Source organism: Synchytrium microbalum (genome assembly GCF_006535985.1).
Source record: "Synchytrium microbalum strain JEL517 chromosome Unknown SmJEL517_scf0018, whole genome shotgun sequence".
NCBI lineage: Eukaryota > Fungi > Chytridiomycota > Chytridiomycetes > Synchytriales > Synchytriaceae > Synchytrium > Synchytrium microbalum.
In genome coordinates, this window is record NW_022158367.1 from 341,374 (window position 1) to 352,345 (window position 10,972).

A 10,972-nucleotide genomic window follows, 5' to 3' on the forward strand; every position below is an offset into this window, starting at 1 on the left:
CTAGTGAAGATTGTAGCCAGTCAATGCCCGAATTTGAAACGATTTGCCATTGATCACTGTCCGCGAGTGACGCCAGACTCGTTGAAACAATTGATGAACAAGTGCCCGTTATTATCGACTCTGGTTTGCGATGGATTTGTTAATGGGGTTGCTCTGTCTGAGGTGAGATGAATGTGCTTTGACACGTTTGAGGCATACTCATGCGTACTCTCTCGGTGGTTTTGATTTCTCCTCATCATCAATTCCGATGGTTTTAACCATTTTTCGTCTTCTCCTCTCAGTTTGCCAGTGAAGTTGAAGTCAAGTACTCGACATCAAGCTTTGGCATTGAGCAGTTTAGTACTTGAATGGCCCGTAATCGAGACTATATCATTTTGATGGGAGATGTTGGAGTTATTGATGATGATGCATGATGGTTGCAGAAGATATATTTCCGTCTATATCCAAAGCCTTCTTTTGCCTATACCTGAGGGTTTACCCTCTTCTTAATGCTTGTAAATGTCATTTTTTATACTTACTTAGACTTGTAAATATATGCAATTTACAAATATTGATACCACAATTTTACAACAACAAAAAAGACATTACGGAATATAGATATCATGCATTCTTACTAAGTACTCTTCCCGCTCACATTTACACAGGAAATCAGTCGTGACAGTAATCACTTTCGGAAACGGTCACTGCTTTCGCGTCTCATCTTTGATTGTCGGAGAGCAAACGTATGTTCGGAGGGTATCAAACTCGATTTCCACGAGTTTTTTGGTATTCCGTATCGTGCAATCTACCTCGAAAGTAGTGTTGCCCATGTGATATAGCAATTTGACCAATATGAAAATCCATACAGGCATCCAAGACGTACTCTGAATAACACAATATACGGCTCACACCTCTGACGAATCTGGACAAGGAATTAACACTAAAACTAATAGCGCAAGGGAATGTGCTGTCTTTCTTTATGGTCTTGGCCTCACATATTTGCAGGCGTCAGATGGAACTGAGACAAGGTTGTTTGTTGTTGATGCTGTTAAGGGAGACATCTGTATCAGAAATTGTGTGGTAGCAGTCTCTAGACTTGTATCTTTATGCAATTTACAATACATGATTTATACACCCAAAAAGCACCCCCTACTCCAGATCAAATATTCTCATTGCATTCCCACCAAGCACCATCTCCTGCTCCTTCACATCGCCCAACGCACTGCTAATTGCGCTCAAATTCGTGTCAACGGACTCCCACCGCGTCGTACTCGGCGACTCGTTAAGAGGCGGGAAGAATGGATTATCTGTACCTACAACCCATCAGAATTCATGAGTTCATGAATAGGCACGGAGACAATGTACGGTTATTTCTCACATACCAAACATCATGTTCTCACATCCACCAAGAAAATCCACCGTCGCGGCGACACCACTTGGATGGTACACGACAGCGTCATAGTATAGTTTGCGTAGGTAGCGCGATGGTGGATGTTTTAAGCGCGTTTTTACGACGGGGTCGTGAGCGACACAAGAGTCTAGACGGCCTGCGAGGAAGGGGAGTGTACCTCCCTATGTTGGGATAGATAAACCATCAGATTGGAATATGTTCCAGACTATTCAAGCCAAAAAAGTAAACTCAACATATCGAAATGACTTACAGAATGAGCCAACAACAATTTTAGCTTCTCATACCGATCAAACACTCCAGCCAAAATCAACCTCGAAACCGCCTACCACCGAAAAACAAAACATAACGTCAGTCCCATAATTGCTCGTGCACAATCCAAACAACAAACCACCAACCCACAACTGTAGTCTCAAACGGAAACCCCAGCGCCAACCCCATAACATGTCCATTCGCCCTGCCTCCAAACGCTGCATCTCCAACCCCATAATGCGGATGCACAAACGCAGTCAACCCCTTCTCCTCCAAAGCTCCCCACACAGGATCCATCGCATCATCATCCAGCCCGTTCCCAGCACCCAATGTACTTATAATAACGCCCTTGAGACGCGACAGGGTTGCAATGCGGTGTATTTCAGCTACCATGGAGGGAACAGTGGTTGGTAGGATGCCGAATGCGTACAGAGATGGGTTGGATGTGCAGAGGTGTTGGAGGTCGTTGTTGAGGGATGTTGCGAGCGGGGTTGATGTGGTGGGCGGGAGGAAGTCTAGCCATGGGTTTGCGATGCTGTGTGGAATGGTTGGTGTGAAACGACAAAGAAAAAATCTTAATCAAAGGATGCGAACGTATCGAAGCGTCGTACCTGATAATCGACTTTGATATCCCATGCCTTTTCATGAAATCCAGCTTCACGTTGATATCATAGTATTCAGGACCGATAGGGCGTCCTACAACAAGTGGACTCGTCTTGAGCGAGAGCAAACATTTGCGAAAACCCATTCCAGCAGCGATTCCATTCTCTCCTTTTGATCCTTTTCAATATAACAGCACGATAATCGTATTTCCAGTTTTTAAAATGTCCTTGTAATAATCTCTAGAACCCATTCCAGCACCACCGCTCTTGTCTTGTCATCCGACACCTTCCAATTCGAGTACCAAAACAGCGTAATACTAAAATCCTATCCATCCTCTCCAAACACCACAATCTCTCTTAAAATCACATGCACTCACCAAACCTCGTGCTCAAATCCACATCCTCAGACGGCAGAATCAATAGTCTCTCTTCTCCCTTTTCATTCTTGAATGCACGCGGCACGGTGCTGCGTTGTCTCAGCAAATCCATGTATCGAGGCAGGTAGACGTGTGTGTGGATGTCAACTATTGCTGTTCTTCTGTTATGTACAGGAGTGTCAGTAAAGAGAAGAGATGGATATGGAATGCGTGGATATTGTGATGAGAGTGCTTACAGTCCTGCAGCCGCCATCTTCGTAAAGCTTACACCCTCCAAGAAGCACGTTTTGTGAATTTGCGGAGTGATAACGAACAAAAAAACCACATACGCGTCGGTTGTATGAAATAAACCGCGATAAAATCCCTTTAATCAACCACACCACATATCTCGATATCACTGTAATAAAGCAAATAGTACAAGAAAAACAACATTCAAAAGGATCTATACATTCATATAATTCGTTGTTCTTGGCACATAGTAGATCATCGACCATACTAGAGGATAACAATCGTCAGTACCATATGAATATAAATATGAAAGAACAGTTATGTACCTTCTGGAACTCCCATTCCCTGTTATCCAACGGACATACTTGACGACTCTTCAACCATCGAGAAATGCAGTGGAAGTGGAATGCGTGCTAACCATATTTAAAAGAGTTAGCAAATCAAAGCGTTATAATGTCAAGCCCAACCAAAAAAAGTCATTGATCCAGATCGCTCAATGATTGGACAAATCCATAGCACCTCAACACGATGCTGAAGGGACACACAAAACTCACATTACAAATCCCCCACGCAGCAGTACACTCTTCACTGGTTGTTGACGCTTGGTTTGCTTGACATTCGATACCTTTTTGATTGCCAAAGTTCAATCAGTGTCCGTCCAAACACACCAACCAAGACAACAGTAGCTTACACAAATCCATAATATGATTACGACAAATAGCACAATTATCAACCTCGATATCCCATGCCCATAGTGCGACTGCATTCCACTAGTAACAACCCAAGAGTCCAAATGTCAGCTCATTCGTAATGGCCCATCTCAATCCCCTCCCCATCATTCAATCAACTCGAAAGCAAGCATACAAAACACCAACATATACACTATAACTCGTACCTTCTTGACTTCAAACCTCTTCTTACTCGCATCTTTATTCTTTCCCTTTGCTGCTGCAGCTGCTGGCGCTGAACCAGCTGCTCCTGCGTCGTCTGTGGGTTCGGGGCCGTCTACTTCCATGGCGCTCATGATTGCTATTGTCTTGTATATAGAAAGAAATGAAGCTTCTAGGTTGAGTTGTTGCGTTGTGACGAAAGTGCGATGTTAAAGTACGAGTGAGGTTGATGAGATGAGAGGGACAAGAAGGTAGAGGAAGGCTTGTGTGTGATTTGTAAATATTATATAGTCTATTATGATGATTCACGCTTACTTGCCGTTTCACTCAAAGGTACTTTGCTCAAGCTTTCGACAAGATTCAAACCAAATCCACCCCAAAGCGTCAACATTTTGTTCTATATTTCCAAGACATCATCTAGCGTTTTATGTCTTATAAAATGTGTTAAACCATGCTCTCTCATCCCCTATACAAACCCATCATATACAAAACACAACACATACAACCACACCCTCACTCAATCCTATACTTTTCATGCTGTCTAATCGGTATCGTAACTTCCACGCATTCCTATTACAAAAAAACCCATCAATCAATACCAACCATTACACCTTTCAAAATCATGTTCAAAACTTACATATCTTCCTCTAACATGCCCACACTTGACGTGCCAAAACACTTCCCCATGATCATACACTTCCCCGTCATCACATCCACTACACCGATACTCGAGCGTAATGGCAACTTTTTCCTTGCGTAATCCAAGCCGTTTATAAACCGCGACACGATCCCGTTTATTGAATTTAACTTGGGCTTCACACAAGTCTTCGATCTTCATACGCCAAGCGGAGACTGCATTGGGCAGGGCGGCATTCGATTGGAGGTATGCAATGACTGGTGGTAGCGTCATAATCTCCTCATGTGATGGGTAGTCAATCATGGATTCATCAAAGAGCGATTCTTTAGATGTGAGGAATCGTGTCAATGCAACTCCGAATTCGTTCTTGCGGCGGGTATATGCTAGCTGAGCTTCTAGACGTGCGATTTCGGTAGATTCCGATTCTGATTGTTGGCGTCGTGCTAGTCGGAATTGGGTAGTGAGACGTTGTCCTACATCCATTCCACCATTGTCACGGATATGATTATTGGTGTTATTGTTGTTGGCACCATTATTATTGATGCCATTAACGACGGGCTGATGATTTGCAGTCGTAGATGCCGACGATGCATGCCTGCTATTACTCCCCACATTCACCTTCATGCTAGCACTACTACGCGCCCCACGACTCCCACCACCCGGGCTCCCAAACCCACCACCACCATTAACTACCGACGGACTACGCAACACAAACCCCGTAACCGTTTGTATAGGCTGTGTAAACAGCACTTGCCTCGTCGTTCCCATAACTACAACATCACCATCGTCGACATCAAGCGTAGGCGACCCTTCACTATCATCGATTGCCATCGTCTCATCATAGTCTCCCTGTTCAGGAAACTCGACCTTGGTTTCGGGTATAGGCGTGGTTGGGTTTGTAGATGGGATGCTGTTTAAGTGTTTTGGTGTTGTTTGTTGTGGTTGTGTTGGTTGCGGTGCTCGCCGTAGCACAACACGGATTGGTTCTATTGGCTCTTGAGTAGTAGGTAATACCGGTTCTTCAGTATATACTTTGTGGCTGATGGGATTTTGATTATCCATGTTTTGTTGATGCTGTTGAAGAGCAGTCTCAGTCTCCATAGCAGCATCATCGAATGAAGGCATATCTTCATCATCATGCATTCTTGCATATTTACCATTCCCTTCATTACTACCAGAAGCAGCCGTTACTGGTGTTGCAACCTTCTTATCCTTCTCAGCATTTTTCTTACTCAAACTCTTCAAAAACGGATCATCACTCCCACTACTAACTGGCTCATCATCTGTATCCTCATCAACAACCCTACGTTTCTTAACCTCCCGCTCTGGTTCGCGTTCTGGCAACAATGCAGGATGATCAGCAGGCACTTTATATGGTTGTAATGGTGCCTTTTCAAACAATTTCTTGGCATCCGAATCAACACGTGGATCATCTCGTGTGATGAGTTCTGGCAGTACTGTTGCTGCATCATCACCAACCCAATGAACCATATAAAAGGGTCTTCCACCTTGTCCAAGTTGTTTGCTTGGTCCATAACACCAAAAGTCTACTGATGCGACCTTTTGTTTACCAGCACCATTTGCTGGTTGTGCAATAACACCGTTAGCAGCATTCCCACTCAATCCACCACTAGTACTACTATTAGTACTACTAGCAACACTATTCTCATTAGACGACGAATCGGCATGTTGTCTCTTCAATGTAATCTTTGGGATAGTGAGCGGAGTAGGTATAGGACCACCTGTTGCTTTAGCATTCGCAGTACCTTCCTTCTTGGTTGATACATGCTTGTTTGCCGATGATGATGGTACTACTTCCTTCTTTGTAGCAGTAGTCGATGGTATGGGTGTTCCACCATGCTCTTTATGTACGGCTCTCGTCGTATTGGGAGTACTATTACTTATATCAGTTTTTGGAATAGGTATACGTGGTGATGCTATTACATCAATACCAGCACTTTTCTTGTTGGCACTACTGGTAGCAGCAGGACCAGTAAGGTTCGGGTTTTTGCGTGGCCTACCAACTTTATTCTTCTTGACACCTGACGTGTTTCCTGGCATCGTGGTATCAATAATGATTGATGTAGGAGTAGGCGGCGACGGCGTATCAAGATCAATAACAACTTTCCTACCAGAAGCATTCGACTTGCTTGAAGCTGCCTTTACAGTCGATGCTTTAAGTGCACTACTACTAGTTGCTGGTGCTGGTGTCGATGATAATTTACTCGTATTTGGTTCAACAGATGTTGCTGATTTACTCCTCCCAACCACTGTTTTAGAGGGATCGTTCAATTCCTCTATACGACGTAAAATGTTTTCAAATTCACCATCGTCCATTTCTTCCCGGGCTTTGAGAGAGTATTTGCGCAACTTTTCTTCGTCTTCATACATACGTCGAGACTCTTGCATGATTACATCCATATCAGCATCTTCGTCTCCGTCGCCATCTAGCAGTCTTTTTTGTGCTGTTTTGAGAATTGATCGTCGACGAACCTATTTAGAGAATGATGCCGATATTCATCAGAAATATGTCATTGAAAACCTCTAATACTGCTTTTGTTGGGCTGCAACCCCTAAGCTAGAACAAAAATACACCCACGAGACTCACATCGTTGACAATAGAACTAATCGCAGTATCTCTATTCAGACTAGCATTGGCTGTAGCTTTGCCTTTATGCTTCTTCTTGTTTCTAGCATTATCTAATGAAATAAAATGAATATCAAAAATCATTTGCCTGGTTTCCACTGATTCATCAAAATGAAGTGAACAAAGGATATGAATTGGCTTGAGAATAACTTACGATTTCCATCCCCAGCAGTCTCATCCTCTTCCTCCTCCTCATCATCAACCCCAATAGCAGCTCTAATAGCCATCCTCCTCTCCCTCAACTCTTCCTCAATCTCCCGCCTCAAAACATCCCACGTCGCCTCATCAATATCCGACGAATCCGCCTCCACATTAACAAACGAATTATACGCATTCGTGTCCTTGATATCGTCTTCATTCCACTTGTGACGACGTGCGAGGATGAGGAGCTGTTTTCTGCGTGCGGCCTTTTGTGATGCAGCCTGGTATTGGACGCCCTCCATGAAGCGGACTTGGAGGGTGTTTAGGGCGCTTATTTCGGTGTGGAAGTCGCGGGCGAATGTTTGGCGTTTTGCGAGCCTAGGAGTATTGGGTGAGTGTGATGTGAACCAGGAGTGCGCCAAAAAACAAGACAGAGGCGTATCAAACTCGACGAGTCGAGCAGCATCAAACAAGCACAACACACAACTTACCACGCATCATACCCATTCTCGCGAAAACTCTGCTCTCTCTCCGCCTGCAGCTCAGTGAAATCATCTTCCAAATAAAAAGCCTGGCCATCAAGTTCCCAGCACGGCAGACTCTCGAATATATCATCAGTGAATCCCTCCATTGCTGATTTAGGCACCGACCTATTCATAGATGGCATACGTGTCAGTGATGAAACACTATAATCAACCCAACAAGTCACATCAAATACATACACATCAACAGCACAGCGATTACACAACCTGGCTCTAAACTCCCAGACGATTTTACTGGTGGCCTGTCTACTGCACTCGGGACCTTCGCAGCTGGAGCTGTTGAGGAGGTTGACGACATCGTGTTCGGATATGCCTAGTGTTGCGGAAGAGCAGAGGCCGGGTATGATGGAACGCCAAAGGGTAGTCGAGTTGTCGGATATGAGGGCGGCGAGCTGTTTGCAAGTGCGCTTAGTTCGTATGAGGGTTTTTGGGTCGAGCCTAGGTAGTTGAATGTAAGAGTTTTGATGTTGAGTTGGATAATAAGGCACCCATAGGGGAGCGGTGGGTTGCAGAAAGGGAATACGGCATCACGATAAATCTGTAATGATGATGCGTATTCGTTCATGCTTGTATGCAATACATGGCTGCAAAGTAAACGTGAAACGCAACAAGTCATACCAAGCTAGAATAAGCAACAAGACAGCAGGTTCAACTGGAAGCTTTTGTGCTATGAGTTGTTCGTCATGGTCGATAAAGGAGTCTAGCGGTTCTAGTTCGTCGAATGACATGTTTGCTTGATGTGAGTGCAAGAACATTTTCCGAAGTGTGATGTGAGATGTGAGGGAAAGCAAGTTCGTTGCGAGTAGGATTCAGATGTAGCCATGTAGGGGGTAGGCTATTTAAGCTATGGTGGTTTTTATCTATTTCATTGCATCCAACTAGACAAATACACGAGCTGGACGCGAACAAAACCTGTCAACATTCTGACAAAACACGTGACTAGTGACTAAATCCTAGTGGAACAATGTTGGATGCTGGTCTAACTTGCAATGTCCCCCGTCAGTGTTGGTTGAGCCCCCAATCTCTCCTCAAAGTGAGCACTCCCACGCGTTGGGTCAAGTACCAAGACCTTCATCCTGTAAAAGAGGATAAAAGTCTCAATCGCAATTGCGACCACATTGATGATTTCACGGAATCTATTAGAAGGAAGATGGCACCTCGATTCAATGATGTCCCAGCCGACGAACTCATACTATCCAATGCTCTTGGAGGGGAACCTCTAACACGAGGCTCTCTCATTCCACCAGCCAACCCCGATTCAGCTCCTTTATACCTACTTCGCATTCCATCAGGCATGTCTTCTCATCTGTTTCATCATTTCCAAGAAGCTATCCATACATTGAGGCAATACACAATTCTTCTATCTAATCCACCACTTTTATTGTCTAGCTCCAACATCAACATCTTCCTCTGCGAGTAAAACATCAACTAATAGGTCATCTTTCACAACAACATCATCTATCTCATCTGCCGCTGTCGTGCAATCCACTTTGTCTATCGCCGTATGTACGTCGCAGTTATCGCATACCCTCTCAATCCTGACCTACCCAACTCATAAAAGAACCTAATGCGTCAGTACTGGAGCTCTAGTGGTACACGCATGGTTGAACATGCCGGCATGGGCAGCAATTATGGCAACCAGATCTCCTGTAGTTTCTTCTCTTCACGGTTCTCGTCGCAGTTACAGTCACAGCCTGGAGAAACCTGCCCTATGTTGAGATAATCAACACTAGATATTATTAATGACGAATCCAGTCTACAGATGCAGCCTTTTTTTACCCAACATTGAAACGACAAGAAATGCACGTACCTCAAAACACAAGGATTGGCAGGTCAGACACCAAAGTAGAGATATTCGGATGTGTTCCGGACTTTCCTGGTATCCTTCCCTGCTCCATCCATGAATGAAACCGCTCCAAATCCCTGTATGCATCAATCCAAAAGTCAAACGACTGCGAGACATACATTTCGTCCACGACCCGTTTCTTGCCTAGTTGAAAGTGACATTGCAAGTAAAAGGTAATGGAAATACCATGTGGACTCTGGTAGTTAAGCCTCACAACTTGGCATGATCCAAGTAAACCCGTGGATATCCAAAACTTGACGGACGTGTGTACTTGTAATTCCCGAGTATCGATCGCCGTGTGATATTTACACCCCAAGTGTTTTGAGATACGAGGATTTGGATTTTGGTGTGGCCATGGTGTCGTTTGTGGGTGTGTCTTCTCTAACTGAGCGCACACCTTCGGCCAATTGCAAACTGGGAATTTCCCAGCAGGCGGTTTTGCAATTGAGTTGCCGTTTTCTAACCGAATTGCAAATTAAGATTCTACTCGAGTGGTGGGTTTTTGGGTGCTCAATTCCATTTAGGTTTGCGTGGAAATCATGAATTTGCACCCTCGTAACATTCGTTTGGTTTAATACAAGAGGGCTCGAAATATTAATCTCTGATACGAGGAAACACTACCAGAATGGCAGAAAATCGTGAAGGTGATGTTCCCTGTTACTTGCTCCTATTGTATGTTGTTTGAGGAAACGAGCAGGCCGTTGTAGTTGCTGGTTTTCTTTCGGTTTACCGAATAACCCAATCCAGACCTGTATTTTAGATACATTTCCTCATCATCAGACTGTTGTTTTAGTTGTTGTGCTCCATGATTACTCTCTTTGACGTTGACTCAAACCATCACATCAACTGATAAGTTAATGCAAACATTCTATTATATATCCATGCTACCAATTCTTCACCATTAGCTTATGCGTAGCCAGTACAGCACTGACGAGCGCACTAACAGTCTGCCACCCGTCATTATACCCTTTTTTACCCAACCCAAAGACATCATATCCGCAGAATACCCAGTCAGCTAGTAGTTTGATGAATGATAGATTTGTCATTAATAGATCGTGCTGTAGTTCCTGTATGTTTGATGACGTAGCAGATGTAGTTGTTCCATTGGCAGTTCCGTTTAATGCTGACTTGTCAGATGTCAGTGTCTGTACACCCCCATTACTACCTCTACCACCAGTACCATTACTACTACTAGAGCTATGCGACGCGATCTTCTCACAAATCACCCCGGCAGCAACCCTATTCTCAACCAAATCCCAATGAATTCCAACAAACCATAACGCATCACTCCACGGTGCAAACCGCACCGCATACCCCGGATCAAGGGCGCCCATCCTGCTCAGCACGACTAGATCATCTGATGTATCCTGTACGATGGAGACGAGCACCATTACACGGCGGATGACATTCAACATTGTTTCGT

At 44.3% G+C, this 10,972-nt stretch overlaps 2 protein-coding genes across 2 annotated transcripts; both read right to left on the bottom strand.

Moving 5' to 3' along the window:
- Positions 1–1,128: 1,128 nt before the first annotated feature.
- SmJEL517_g03491 (aminocarboxymuconate-semialdehyde decarboxylase) lies at positions 1,129–2,871 on the bottom strand (the record flags this gene model as incomplete). Its single annotated transcript, XM_031169419.1, has 7 exons — positions 1,129–1,292; positions 1,362–1,551; positions 1,641–1,712; positions 1,790–2,174; positions 2,251–2,335; positions 2,619–2,779; positions 2,855–2,871. 7 exons carry the CDS (start codon positions 2,869–2,871, stop codon positions 1,129–1,131), a joined length of 1,074 nt encoding a protein of 357 aa, XP_031024598.1.
- Positions 2,872–3,101: 230 nt separating this feature from the next.
- On the bottom strand, positions 3,102–3,870 carry SmJEL517_g03492 (uncharacterized protein; the record flags this gene model as incomplete). Its single annotated transcript, XM_031169420.1, has 5 exons — positions 3,102–3,113; positions 3,173–3,259; positions 3,401–3,471; positions 3,538–3,616; positions 3,742–3,870. 5 exons carry the CDS (start codon positions 3,868–3,870, stop codon positions 3,102–3,104), a joined length of 378 nt encoding a protein of 125 aa, XP_031024601.1.
- Between the last annotated feature and the right edge of the window lie 7,102 nt (positions 3,871–10,972).